Here is a 15227-nt window from a genome sequence, read left to right as displayed (position 1 = left end):
TGATTTGGTTTTTAAAAATACAAAAAATCAGCTAAATGAGAAATATAATAAAAACAAGAGTTCAGAATTACTCAGCGTTTAAATTGTTGAAACCAGAACAAATACTAAAAAAGTATGCTGAAAAGAAAGCATCAGATAACTTACAGTATGGTGGATTTTAAAAACATCCACCTCTGCACAGTTCTAGTCGATTTAAAATGTTAACATTTTCCTTTGGCAGTGTTTGGGGTAAAAACTGGTAGCTTTGCTTGACCGTCTGCCTGATGGAGATCAAACAGAGGGTATAAATTATCTTTGATATGCTCTTCATCTGAGAAAACAGTCATGGTAAACCTGCAGCTTCCTCTCTGCTGTGATGCATTTATTATTTTATAAAGACGAAGAAAAAAAAACGGCTTTTCTTGACAGTTTTGATGGTTTTATTGGCATTTTCCAAGGTACATATGACTTCAACAGTGATGGTCTGGAAAAGTAAGAGACGTGACACAGAGTGGCTCTACTGCAGATGGAAGTGGGCTCCTCTTCTGTGTGGCCTACATATGTAGCATGCTGTGTTTAATGTTTTGATATTTTTGACCATAAAAATGAATAATTCAGCATTTTTCTGGCGGTGTGGGGGACATGCATAACTCACTGGATGCATTAATAAATACTGGGTGGAATGATGCTATGAGGAGAGGCCCCTGGCCTTTTCTAGAGCTGTCCTCTTCCTTTACACAGTCTGGGTGCTGCTATGGTTCAGGGCTAACATTTACCATTGATAATTCTAGAACATAACACAGACACACAAATATATATACTTATGATACAAATATGATATTTTGAAAGAGTACAACCCGTCGGTATGATACTCCAACCCTTTCTTGTGAATGGCCAAATTTATTTCCCTGAGGAAAAAGGACTATACAATATATGGCGTTAGGAGTTTTTTTTTTTTTAAATACTAAATCTCCGGCACACAGTCTTAACCATTTAAAGCCGCACGTCTGCTTCAAACGTAAAAAACACACTTTGGACTATTTTTCATGGCAAATGTTTACGTTCTTATCTTTGAACGGTGACTCCCTAAAAAAGATGTGTGAGTTAAATGGCGAGAATACAGACGTGTTGGAGAAGGGGGCGCGTGGGGGGGGGGGGGGGGGGGGGGTCATAAATGAGGTGCTTATTTTACATAAAGACATTAAAAAAATAAAGAGTGGATGAGGAAAACAGCGGGGGTGATCTGCGCGTTCCTCTATGTACAGCTCTGAGGGATGATGTCCTACTATCACTTCATTGCAAAATCACAGAACAACATTGACGAAAAGGGCTGGGGGGGGCGGGTTGTGAGCGGGCTGGGGGGGGGGGGGGTGAAGCGGTGTGTGATATGTGTGCAGACCTCTATCAGTGTCACTATAAAAGCATGAACTCTTCAGCGCCTGCTGTAGACGTCGGTGTTGGAAGGGGGGCGGGGTTGGTTTTGGTTGTTGGTGTTGATTCGGGGTTGGGGGGGGTCAAAACAAATGCACTTTAAACTGCAGTTTAGCCACTGCCCAGCATCTTTGTAGCACGTTGGTTGGCCTCGTCGATCCGGGTCTTGTTGGAATCGGCCTGAAAAGGGTGAAACAGCGTTTAGAGAGCTGAGTCGGGGGTGGGACAAACAGAACTAAAAAAAAAAAAAACGTAGGGGGTGGGGGGAATCTTAAACAACCAGATTTTGTCCATTAAAGTGTCACAGCCAGAATAATCTGCCTCGAATAAGCTGCACGTGCTGTTGGGCTGCTTTATAGTAAGCCTGTAATCCATCCTAAACATCTACCGTGCATCAGATAATCCACTTCCTTATATATTCTTTTAATCTCAGAATCCAAAATCCAACATAAGCATTATTGTGAACAGCTATTAAATTAATAATCTTAAAAAATACTCTAAATTTTAGGACAGAACAATGAAAATTCGACTACAGAGTCAGACGGATCAGCAGAAACGATGGCTTTTCTCCAGAGTATAAAGTGCAGCAGTGTGGGCTGCGGACGCCGCACACTAACCTTATCCATGATCCTGTCAATCTGCCGGTTCTGGGTGTCAATCTCCTGGCCCATGTCCAAGGCCATGTGACGCAGGTTGCCAATTATCCCGCCCACCTGCTCCAGGTTCTCGTCCATCTCATTCTCCCGAGCGTCGTCTGTCACCCTGCAACCAAGACAACAAACAGCTGGAGCGGCGAGTGGAGATGAGCAGTGAGGACCCCGCCTCCAACGGCAAACTGGAAAAACAACCTTGACAAGTTTTGATAGTTAGAAAACGTCAACATTTGCTTCAAACAAGGATATAAAAAAAGAAGGAATATGTCGCTGCTTCTGATTTTTATGAAAATTTTGTTTTTTCGTGTTTTCAACATGTTCTTTGAGCCTTTTTCCCCCTGATGGAAGACCAATATAAAAAGCATTTAAGCTTAAAACTGCATGTCTGAGTGTTACTGAAATCAAATCATGGTGAATCAGGAGCAGATTAAAAAAATGCAGATTCAGAAACCCGCTCCGCACCCTTCTGATGCATCCACTCGTAGACAACTAAATCCATGTAGGTCTTGGATTTCCCTGTCTGAGGTTGCATCAGGCTCAAATTAGGGGGGGTTTTACCATTAGGCTAAAGTAGGCGATTTCCCTCTGACACTTAGGGGCGCCCAGACAAATCAAGGATTGCTAATTATGCCAAATTATTCACTGATTCATATTTTGGGGCAGTTTTTGTCGGCTCTGGTCGTTTTTAGATCACTTTTGGGCTGGAAAACCATAAATCTATCTAGCAGCACCTGCAGAGATTAAGCTTTAAATGCAAAGAGAATTAAAAAAAAGAGGTAAAAGGAAGGAGGAAGCACAGTTGTCCGAGACCAGGCCACCCCAAATGGGTGTGCTAATGTTTTTTTCCCTCGTTTTATTATTTTTTGTTTTCTTTAGCATTCTTGAGTAAAACCTGACATAATAAATAAAAAAAGTGAGTGGGTAACATTCAATAAATTCTGTCTATTTTTTAAAGTAACAAAATGGATACAATATAAACTACATTTCTTTAAAAATTTTTCAAATGACTACTATATCATGATTTCCTCACTGTTATTCTGTTATGTTAGAACAAGCAGTTCCAAAAGGATGAGTGGTTCTTGATTGAAAGTCAAAGTCCAGACCATAAACAATCATTCACCAAAACATCCAAGAAGTTTGTTCAACAGTTTGCAGAGTCCATCTCTGAGCTTTTATTTTGAAAAACTGTTTATTTTCACCTCAGACTTGTGTCTGATCAATCCTGTTGATGTAACCTCCTGAGCTTCCTGACCAAGCCCTTTCATTTCTGACTTTGCATTAGTGAAGGACAGGACAGATATTCAGCCCACAGCAACTCTACACACCAAACATTTCATTTTTACACAAAATAAATCCCAGGAACCTTTCAGAGAGACCTGTTTCAGGACAGTACATCTGATTGAGTTGTTGAATTGTGATCTTGAACCTTTTTACTTAATACTTTGATGCAGAAGTCTTATTTGTAACAGATTTGACGAATTTAAGGAAACTGGAAAGATTGATTCATAATCGTAATTTAAATGTGATTTTTTTTTAGGACAAAATTATCTTTAAAATGTGATAATCGTCTATTCCCATATGCTGTGGCGCTTTTGGAGAGATTGTTGTTTTTTTATTTTGGAGATAAGTGTACAAATATAGATCTACAGCAAAGAAAAAACATTTTTTCAAAGGAATACACCACATTTTAAGACATCATTTCCAATTACCAGTCTTCTTTGCCTTTCGGCTTTTGCCTTCAGGGGTCGCCACTGCAAATCAGCTTCCTCCATCTAACCCTATTGTCGGCATCCTCTCCTCCGACACCAGCTACCTTCATGTCTTCCTCTACTGCATCCAGAAACCTCTTCTTTGGTCTTCCTCTGGACCTCTTGCCTGGCCGCTCTAGATTCTGCATCCTTCCACCAATATATTCATTGTCTCTCCTCTGGACATGTCCAGACCATCTTAGTCTGACCTCTCTGACTTTATCTCCAAAACTTCCAACATGTGCTGTCCCTCTAATGTCCTTAGTCCTGATTCTATCCATCTTGGTCCCTCCCAAAGAGAACCTCAGCATCTTCATCTCGGCTACCTCCAGCTCTGCTTCCTGTCTTTTCCTCAGAGCCACTGTCTCTGGGCCCAACAACATGGCTGCTCTCACCACAGCTTTCTACACCTTTCCTTTTATTTGAATCTCTTCTATCACACATCACACCTGCCACTTCTCCCCATCCATTCTAACATGCCTGCACTCGCCTTTTCACTTCTTTCCCACTCACTGCATTACTCCGGACTATTGACCCAAGACACTTCAAATTCTCCACCTTCTTTATCTCTTCTCCCTGTAGCCTCCCTCTTCCTCTTGGGTTCCTCTCATTCACACACATGTACTCCGTCTTACTGCAGCTAACCTTCATTCCTCTCCTTTCCAGGGCAAACCTCCACCTCTCTAGCTTCTCCTCCACCTCCTCCCTGCTCTCGCTGCAAATCACAATATCATCTGCAAACATCATAGTCCATGATAATTCCTGTCCATCAGCATTGCAAACAGGAAGGGGATCGGAGCTGATCTCTGATGTAATCCCATCTCCAACTTGAACGGCTCTGTCCCCCTTACAGCACACCTCGCCAACGTCTTACAGCCCTCATACATGTCCTGCACTGCTCTGACATACTTCTGTCACTCCAGACTTCCTCATACAAAACCACAGTTCTTCGCTGGGAACCCTGTCATCAGGTTTCTCCAGATCTACAAAGACATTGTTTCCAATCACCAGTCATTTACCTAAATATGAGAGTTTGTGTTTTAAAGATTGAGTCTCAAAATGGCAAGACGTCACTACTTATTTTGAAAAATCCTGCATCTGGGTCATCCCAGCATGCAACTCCTTCAGTCAGTTACAGCATAAACTTTAACAACAGTCAAATCTAAGCGTTGAATCTCTCAAATGCACAAATAAACTTCATAATAAATTGTGCAGAATCAACACGGAGAAACGCTTGCTCATCATGGCTGAGCGCTCATGCGCACCTGAAGACCTGACCCCCCCCCCAGCACGCGCTCACCTGCGAATGAAGCCCCCGCTGATGGCCATCTGCTCGCGCTCGTCCATCACTCGAGCTCCGGGCTGGCTGTTCACCACTCCGTCCTGGTTCCCTCCCCAGGCCTGGCCCCCGCCCTTAATCCTACCACAAACAAGCAGGAGTCAGACCCATGCAGCCGTCCCATCGGGGATGGTCGTGAATGCAGGTGATGGGAGTCGTTTTGACTAGAAAGCATGAATTCCTTACGTGCAAAGAAATCGTCTTTGTACATGCATGTTTCTCATGCAATTTAGTGTCTAAACATACACATTGACATATGTTTAGAATGCAAACATGGCAAAGAGCTAATCGTCCATCTAAAAGCAACATGACGGCCAGGTTGGACATGAAGTTACATGCATGCAGTCCATTTGGTGAACGATTGATCCGACGTGCAGATCAATCCAGCTCAAGAAATCCAAACACAGAACAAACAAACAAGAAACACAAATACAGTGGGTGGGTGGGGGGGGGGGGGGGGGCATGAAGACACAAAGTTCACAGAAGGAAACAGGATCAGACGTGCGCTGTCGCTAGCAAAAGAGACCCGAGCTGTTAGATGGTGAGAAACAAAACCGTCATTTTAGGTGGAAGAGTCGGTCAGCCCTTCATTTCATCTGGATGGACAGATCCGCGTGATGACAGGAAGTCAAAAAAGCAAATGGAGTTCTTTCCATGAGGATCTGATAGATAGAGGAACCTCTCAACATTCCAGAAAAAGGTGAGATTGCAGTAAATACCACCCTGTTGCTGCTACTCAGAAACCAATCCCATCTATCAGGTGCTCCGGTCCAGATTACAAGAACTGTTCCTGCCATGCTTTTTGACCCGGGGCTGTCATATGAAATGTCTAAATCGAATGAACCCTCGCAGGATTAGTGGGTCATGAAAGGAAGGATCAGAGAGCTATAGAATATACAAGAGACAAACACAGACCGCATATATTGTTACACTAAAAAACAAAAACAAATCCAAGTGTCAGACGATGGCTGCTTAAAACATCAACCAAGAAATGTTTATTACAAAAAAAAATCAAATTAAAAAGTTACAGATTTAAAAAAGCTGACCTTTTGATGGATTAAATATCCAGAACAAAATTTTTTTTTTTTAAATACAAGAATTAATCCACCCTGTAAAAGAATTTAAACAGATTAATCCTCAAAAACCAACAAGAAACTAATTTGCTAGAGGAATGTTTTTGGTTTGCTTTGTTTGCTCCTGGAAATCCACCGTAAAAGCCACTTGTGTTTTCTATAGCTCTGAGGTAAACAACTATCTACAGTGCATGTGCCGGCCCCTCAAATCAACATGCACACACATGACTCAGAGGCCATAGTCTGGCTGTGGAGGTCCAGAAAAGAAATCACACAGGAGTTTGGCAAAACTTGAAAATAACTTCAAAACCAGGAAACTCCAATTCAACGCATTACTCTATTCTGAGCATGCTCAGAAGTTTGCCTAACTCATGCATGAGACAGTTTGCTGTCTGATAAAGTGATGGGGTTTAATGCTAAAGGTTTCTGTGACTCTCGTCACTTTAAAGATCCAGTGTGTATGCGGCAGTGACACCTAGTGGCACAAGTAAGAAATAGCAGCAAAATGACAACAATTCTAAATTAAATTGACAGAAAAATATGAGAGGTGCTCTAAAACGTTTGACTTCCAATGGATCATAGATGTAAATATATTACATTTACCATTTTTGATTTTTCTAAAAGTTACACACTGGAACTTTATATATACGATTTAAAAAAAAAAAACATGGCTAAGGGTAGAATCCAGAGAACACCTTTTAAACTCCAGAGAGGAGAACAAAAATCTCAACAAATGTATCGATAAATAAAATTAGGATTTCAAAAATTTCTCATCTAAAGTTAAAAATTATCTTTCAAAAATTGTAAAATCATTCTTAAGAGCAGTTTGTAATGAAATTTGGTTAGTGTCGAATAAGCGCTGGTCAAGTAGAAGTCTATAACTTTGACACTTTTACACATTTTTCCATTAAATCTCTGCAAAAATGCAAAAAACAAAAGGATCTCAGAGGGTTTAAAATAACAGTGGATCATCTATTTCTAGATTTAAGGAAAATACAAAATAAATAAATTGCAAAGCAGTGCATGTTTACATTTATTGCTGCACTTTGATCGTTTCAATACGAGATTAAAGGATCTTAACAGAATGGATCTTCCAGCAGAAAACAGGTCGGACTAGTTCGCCGCATGACCCGGGCGGGGGTCATGCTGCAGAGTGGGTGATGGCAGTTCATGGGGAGGGTGTAAAGGTAGGTTGGGTGCCATGCCGGGACCGTTGCTGATGCTGCTACCTGCTAGGAGAGAGTCTCTCATCCAATGTGGAATGAAGGGCTTTCAAACAGACAAAAAAAAAAACAGCAAATGCAGCGAGAAATGACCCGTCGAGCCCACATGGTGGGATCCGCTGTCGGTCTGCTGGCGTCAGGCTTAACTTGGACATTTACGCAGTGCTGGTGCCTGCTTAGAGTGTGTTGTGGCGGCCTTAAGCCTGACTGCTCACAATACAGATCCCCGTACGCTACACACACCAGAAGCAGGCGGATGAACAAAGAGGCAGGTAGATAGGCAGGCACTGAAAGACATGCAGTCGGGCGACACAGGCGGCACCTACTTGTTACAGGGACATGAACATAGACCACAGAACTGTCCTAGATTGTTCAAATTCTTTTCAGCATCCATCATGTCCTTATTGATTTGGTCCATCCCCTCCTCGATGCGCTCCAGTTGTTCTGATTAGCAACATACAGTCATACATCCCAGCAAAAGAACGTAAGCACATGAGAAGAGAAAAAAAAAGGAAGCAGGTTGGGGGGACGGGGGGGAGACAAAGGAGAGAAGACAAAAAAAAGACATTGACTGTAACAAGAAAGACATCAGACATCACCACCATCACCACCACCAGCACTGGACAGGCAAGAGCGCGGGGCTACCAGCCGGTACCTACTTTTTAATACATGGGCATATCAGACCACAGCATTGTCCTATATCTTTTAAATCTTTCTCGGCCTCCTTCAGGTCTGCGTTCACCTTGTTCATGCCCTCCTCCACACGATCAAGTTGCTCTGGTGAGGACAGAGGTGTGAGAGCAGTGAAATGACGTTGACTGGCTTGAGTTGAGGGTTTGCGCTCTACACTACATGGAGAGGCTAGACGTTCGGGCTAGGTGGAGAAGGCAAAGCAGGCGCAGGGTTTCAAGAGTCCTCGTTCTCGCAGTGAAACTAAACAAATTGCGATTTTTTGTTTTGTTTTATTGGTTATCTTGACCTTGAACTGCAGAGGATGGCTGTGTCCAAATTGGAGGGCTGCATTTGTAGGCTGCTGCGACAAGTGCCGTCCAAATTTAACAACTCCTTCAAATGCGGCAGACGAACACGGCCTTCCTTTTCCCTGATTTCAAGGATTGGTCTGGTGTATCCTTCTACGCTGTACATATCCCAAGATGCATTGCAGCCAAACCCGGAGATTTTCTGACAACAACGGTGGACTGTGAAGCGGAACCCGGAGTTGGAGATACTTAGATAATTAAACCTCCAAGATTAAAAGTTGGATCAAGTAAGCCAGGAACATTTTAAGGTCCATGCCTGGTTCACTACTCCTCTCTGTTCGGGACTCACGGTTGCTAGGCGACAGGACATTCGCGGATGTAACGGCTGGAATTCTCCAAAGGCCAGACTCGTCCAAATTCACAGCCGTTAACATCCGGTCTACCCACTCCACAAAGGACGCGGCCATTGGAGGATGCAGCCCTCCAATTTGGACACAGCCCGATGACTTTCTCTCCTACCTCCATTTCGGGGGAAATGCTGTTTTCAGTAGTTTTTTTTTTTTAGTTTGCCCCCTTTTCAGCGACAGAATTAGGTTAATTTATACGAGTACAAATGGCGTCTTCAACAGTTGCGACTCCACTCAGGTCTTTGTGGCGTTGACACGGTTCAGACTTGCCGTGGCAACAAGGTCGTCCAAATGGTTGTGGTGTCCTTCATACCTGACAGAGGAGGGCGAACTTTTCACTTCCCGATTGAAGCGTTTTAATAAAACAAAAACTGTAGTTCACTGAGTAACCACAGGACATACGGGCTCTTATCAAGTTTCCAGATGGCGTTGCCCTATCCACTGCTGATTACCTGGATCAGGTGTATCCAGCCAAACAGAAGACCACAATTTGTAAAACAAACAAACAAACAAACAAACCAAGCAATTTCCCATCCTTGAACAAGGCATTTCCTATTTACTCTTAATGTATAATGTTCCAACTTCAGAACAGAAATCAATACAAGCTTAATCCACCTAAAGTGTCATTTCACAAAGATTTTCCCCTACCCAGTGAGCTTTTCAACCTATTTATTTACAATGGAGGACATTTTCTTTTTAAAAGACTAATTTTGTATTTAATATTTGAGCTTGAAATCAAACAAATGTGGGTGTGGTCTCTCACATGACAAATCCTGGATTTTCCCAGATTTGATGACACAATTTCCCCCATATAAGAACCAATGGGTCAAATCTACTGATTTACCTTTTGAATTGAAGACATAAACATAAGTATTGGAAGAAACTGCTGCGCCTTTATAATATAGGTAAGCCACACAGCACTTTCAAGCCAAAGTAAAGAGAACTAATACTGTTAAAAGTGAGTAAAGTTTTTGTGCCCTTATGTTAGCTTAAAAGCATTCATCTTAAAAAATAAATTGAATGTACAACAGCATTGAAGAAGTGGAAAAGCATTCATAAATATTCATTAATGATTAAAAACGTTTTTTTTCAGTGTTAGAACTTGTTTTGGTAAAAATCCACAATGATAAATTCAATTTAAATAACCTTTCTTGTAAAAAACAAACAACCTTTTTATGAACAGTTTTCACAAAACTAAAGATTCAAATGTGTGACTTGGATGATTGAAATTGTTAATAACTGACAGAAAAGTTTTTTTTTGTTTTTTTTTTGGCAGAATTAAAATAAAAGGAAGTGAAGGAATATCGATTGTGAAATAGTGTTGCAGCTTAAAAACCAACGTTTTAAACTATAGGTTATGTGTTTTAGTTGGCTTTAGTGGGACCGGCACAACACTTTATGGCGGAGGTGGATATTCTCTGGATGTGACGTTGCAGCAGAAACTTCTTCTGAATGAGTACCAGAGAAGCACATTCCCTGAAGGAGAAGCAGAAAACTGGGCAGACCCAAATAAATGGCAGTAGAAGTAATAAAGTTGTGTTGTAGAGCTGCAAGACCTGAAAAGCTGCCGTCTTCTCTGTTTCTAGAGTAAATGAAAATGTGTCTCTTCCAACCGTTGAAAACCCGTCAGCATTAATTGCAGCTCAAGTGAGGGATTGAGTGAAGAGAGAGGCGGTTATTTATCTTCTGAGCAGCAGACAGTCAGGACCGGCTTGGCCACTGACGAGGATTAATGAGTGCTGACCGCTCTTTCCTGACTCTCACCGGGATGCCGAGTCAGAGCCCGCTCAAACTGCAGAGCTCATCACTGCCTGTTAAAAGGCTGAGAAATAGGAAATAATAGTGCCCCTAAGGGGGGGGGGGGGGGGGGGGGGGGGGGGGGGGGGGGGGTCAGCCACAGGTTGTGACTGTTGCTGTTGGATTTACTGTTTTGACAAAACTATGTTATCAACAGCAGATATTCATGGAGACAACCTGCTTCCAAGTACAGAGGATGTGATCTAATTTGCAGTTCTCAAGATGGTTTTTATGACTGAAAATGGGTCAAAAACACAAAATACAGGGTTTTCTGTACAAGTTTTAGTTCTCTCTGAAGCTCTTGGAAAAGAGCTTTTGTGTTCTTAAAATGTCAAGTTTAGAGTAACAATACTCTTAATGTTTATCTTTTTTTAATTTTACAGCCTATCTCTACAGGATCAAAATAGATTTATTGATTGATGACAACTCATTTTAAAAAACATGATGCTTTCTTTGAACAATAACACAAACTTTACGTGTTTCCTCAAAAGCTAAGAAAAATCTGGTGCCTTCTGATAGAATACTGAGCTGATTTATCAGCTGTAACTCAGCGTCTGATTCAGGTCAACATTAATGAGCCAGATGGGCAGGGAGGGGCTCATTAGCCGCAGTGGGACCTTCATCATTGCGAGGACCGACGCGTCTCCTCCTGCAGAGAACGAGCGCACGCCTGCATTTTCATGTGCAAAGAGCAGCTACACAGAATTGTATTAATGACTACAAGCCTGCCAAGTTTTAGCATTATTATTTGTTTCACTGGTAGCAGTTTCCATTAAAAAAAAACAACACACAATCAGCATAATTTATGGTGTCAAACTATGAAGGTAAAAATGTGTCTAAATGGAGAACATGCGCACTAAAAATCTGCATCTTTGTGTAAAAATCTTCTGCTGTAAAGTTCGACAAATAAAGTCACAACTGACAAATTGTCATTTGCATGTGTTCATTTAGAGTTACAACCACAAATCGGCAATTACAACTGGGCGAATCTGCTGCCGCGAATCACAGCGCGCTACAACTGCGCCTCACATATTATATTAAATCATAACAATAAACAGCCTGAAAACAGTAACATGTTTATCTCTCGTGCAGACGGTACAGGAGGAGAGGACAAAAGAAATTCACCCAGCAGAGGAAATGAACACGACTAAGTTTATGCAAACGTTTCCTCGCCATGTGGCGACCGACACTCGCCAAAGAGGAGAAAATGCTCACAACTGGCGAGTGTTAACAAAATAAAAGTCTATCCAGACTCATTCTTCTATCAAGAAAAATATCTTATTTATTTATTTATCGTTTTATCTCCCAGCACTATTTGGCGGGGGCGTTGTTCACTATGCCTAAATTTCATTTTTGCCAGGTAGTTGGTACTATCAGGTACTAGCGGGTACTAGGTGTGTGCTAATTAAGGTGAGTTTTTGAGTATGTGGTGGGGGTCAAATTTTCCCTCAAAGGAGTAATAAGAATGAAGAATTGCCAAATTATTGTCCTTGCAGTCCTGGTCTGCTGCAGGCCATAATGAAAACCATTAGAAGGGAAGGCAGTGCAGAGTGAATGGGGGGGGGGGGTATAGATGACTTTAGCATGGAGGTAATTTAAATCTGTGAATTGATTGGCGTCCGGTGATAACAGCCGTGCTCTGTGAGGCGCAACGATTGGATGCAACACTTAGTAAAGGGGGGGGTACACTATCTGTTCCTTTGACAGGCCAATTTGGCTGCTCCGTCACACATGAAACTCGGCACACTTACTGTCAAAGTAAATGCACCCCGGTCATCCACAGTATGCCTTACATTTCACTGTGGAGCAATGAAATACACGTTTTGTTTTTTGCTTTCAGGTATTTCAACGTTGGCAGTGGATCTGTTTTTGCCACATCCGTCCAGACCCTTATGGTGACAAATGAGGGCCAAAAGTCATGTATTTAGTCAACGTTCTTTTATTTTTTCGAGTCGGGGGGAAGCTCTCTGGTGAATGAAAGACAATTTTGTGTGCTTACGGTGTTATCTGCTGTTTAAATGGCTCGGACAGCCGTAAAGGAGGCAGAACTATCGGTAAATGCTACCTGGAGCTGATCTTGTTATATAATCTTTTTCATTGTTAATTAATGTATCTATTTTGGGAATAGCAGCATGCTGTTAGCACAAAATGCAGCATTCAAAAACCAGTAGCCAGATACGTCATCTTTAAATGTTTGACATTTAAGGCAGCTTGTTCAAAGATTTGAGCAGTTACTATTGCAAAATACAGCTTGAATTACTTGTAAAAGATGAATATGTGTCTAATGTGGCCAATTTGTTCACAACGGCCGCTTGAATTTTGTGTTTTCATATCCTGGAGGGGAGATTATCCATGTTTCTACTGTCTACTGATGAGCCTGAAGCTTCCAGCCTCATCTTCCTGATTGGTCCGTCATCTAAGCCCCGCCCTCAATCGCCATAAAGGGTCCCAAAGTCGAAACAGACCGACTTGTAACTGGAAAAAAATGTTGAAACTGAAAAGAAGATTTGAAAGTGAAAATTTGAGCTTTGAAACCAAAAAACAGAAAATTTGAAACTGATTAAAAAAGAATGCAGGTTAAATTCGACTTTATGAAATCATTAATCCTTTTTTTGGGGTTTTATCTATTTGGAGTTTGAACACCGATTTTTCAAGCTTTCAGTTTCGATGTGAATTTAAGTTTTCAAGACTTTTGGCCCTCATTAGTCACCATCCATCCTGTAGTTTAGAAAAATAAAGGTCCTCTGTTTGTCTAATCGTCATCCATAAGACATGACTTGTTAAAAAAATTAAATTAAATTTAAAAAAAGACATGACTTGTAGGTGTTGATCTGCCGAATCCAAAAAGCAAATTAGGAAAGATCAACTCTGAGATAATTTCAACACAAAATGTGAAATTCAAAAGATTAATCAAACATAGAAGTTTAGGTTCTGTATATACCATTCATAGAAAGCTCAGTTTTTTAAATGATGAGTTTAGATTCCAAAATGTGATCATCTTTTCAACCTAAAAGTGTTTGTTCACATCTCTTCCCTAAAAATTATACATTTTCTTTTAGTCTGAAGTCTTAAATTTTTATTTCTTTAGATGCAAAATAACTGTTTTTGTATAGGACCCAAGAAACCTTGAGTTGGACATCATTGAGGACAGATTTCAATATTTTCTGATAGGGGATGAAGTTTACATTTACAAAAATGATAGGAGTTGACCAGGTCCAGCAGCCTTAGTACAACCCCAGACCATCACACTACCACCACCAGCTATAGTTTTGATGGTTTTTGGGAAATTCTCTCGCTTTGACTTCAGTTGTAACAGGACACAAACCTTCCAGAAAGTTCCTCCTTTGTGTCCTTATTCATCAGACTGTTTGTTCTGTAGTTTTGGGGATAATCCAGAGGTTTCTGTCAAATGTGGGTTAAGGATCAATTTTTGTTCAAACGTGTCTTTCTGACTTCTGAATCACGTTCAAACAGTGAAGCAAACACGACAAAAAAAACTAAAATTACGAACTGTTGGTATTTTTTTTATATATATATATAGATTATCTCTTATCTGGATTAGGGATTAGCAGTCAGTAGGACTTTTTCAGAAAGTGGTCTAAAGAGAGAGTTTTATTTAACGCAAAAGAAGCTGAAATACTCTATTTTATAATCCTTTTACTGATAAAACATCATTTCTTAGATTGTCTCTATCGATAATTAACTGCTTCAGAGGCAGCAAAGCGGAGAAGGCGAGCTCCACAGCAACATCCAGTATAATCATATAATCAGGCAGACTCTGTCTTTTGTTACTTTCAAAGATAGAAATGTTCTGTCCTTCTGTTCCAGCGACGTCACAAACATAAAGGTCATAAATCTTCTATTATCCGGGTTTACATATACTGGACGTGCTGATGCTGCTATACAGGCTAAACGTGCAGCAAAGAGAAACAAGAGCAGGACCAAGCAGATTACTGTGACGGACGACTGAGCTCCGCCCACAAACTTACCTCCCTGCTCGTCCAACATGACCAGAGTCCTGATGCCGGCATCTTTGCTCTAAGAGACAGACCGGACAGAGGAAGAGAAGAGAGGTAAAAGAGGGATGAGTGGCACAGATGAGTCAAGGCCAACAGAGTTAGTACCCAATCAACGTAAATCAGCTGATTCTGCCATTAGCAAACACTTTACGTTAGTAATGTGTTGCATGTCGGTGCAAAGCGGACTTAAAAAAACCGTGTCAGAATCAGCTGGTTTATGTTGATTGCATAAACAGTAGAAACGTCAAAGAGCATGTGCTATGTAGGTGTCGCTGGCGACATCTCCAGTATTAAAGAATTATACTTGATTTGGTTAGGGTTAGGGGTTAATGGTTTTGAGCCATTTCAACCATTATCTGATCTGGGTTGGTGTCTGGATTTTGGTAAGAGGCTCATCTCAGCACCTGATTCTTCACTCAGGTTTTCTGTTGCTGATCATTGTCTCATACTATGACCCACTGATCCACAGCCGTCAGACCAAATTCTTCAACAGCAGTTCATCACCCCACAAAAACCGCAATAATACCTTCATCATGCTTGACTTTATCATTTGTTTCTGCAGTTTAAGCTTTAGAGCA

General features: G+C 41.2%; 1 protein-coding gene across 2 annotated transcripts in view; it reads right to left on the bottom strand.

Annotated features, from left to right (window-relative positions):
• Positions 1 to 396: 396 nt before the first annotated feature.
• The window catches only part of LOC101170749 (synaptosomal-associated protein 25-A), a 38684-nt gene continuing 23853 nt past the window's right edge, over positions 397 to 15227 (bottom strand). Inside the window, exons 4-8 of one of the 2 annotated variants that reach the window (XM_023953676.1) lie at positions 14620 to 14668; positions 8106 to 8223; positions 5112 to 5231; positions 2028 to 2172; positions 397 to 1590 (exon numbers count right to left, since the gene is read on the bottom strand). In XM_023953676.1, coding sequence (XP_023809444.1) covers positions 1522 to 1590; positions 2028 to 2172; positions 5112 to 5231; positions 8106 to 8223; positions 14620 to 14668 — 501 coding nt within the window. In that variant the 3' untranslated portion in view covers positions 397 to 1521. Of the gene's footprint in view, positions 1591 to 2027; positions 2173 to 5111; positions 5232 to 7772; positions 7891 to 8105; positions 8224 to 14619; positions 14669 to 15227 lie in introns of both variants that reach the window. The other variant, XM_023953675.1, reaches the window with a different exon arrangement.

Source organism: Oryzias latipes, chromosome 3, assembly GCF_002234675.1.
Source record: "Oryzias latipes chromosome 3, ASM223467v1".
Classification (NCBI taxonomy): Eukaryota; Metazoa; Chordata; class Actinopteri; order Beloniformes; family Adrianichthyidae; genus Oryzias; species Oryzias latipes.
The sequence above is the reverse complement of the archived record's forward strand: the minus strand, read 5'-3'. Positions and strand labels throughout refer to the sequence as shown.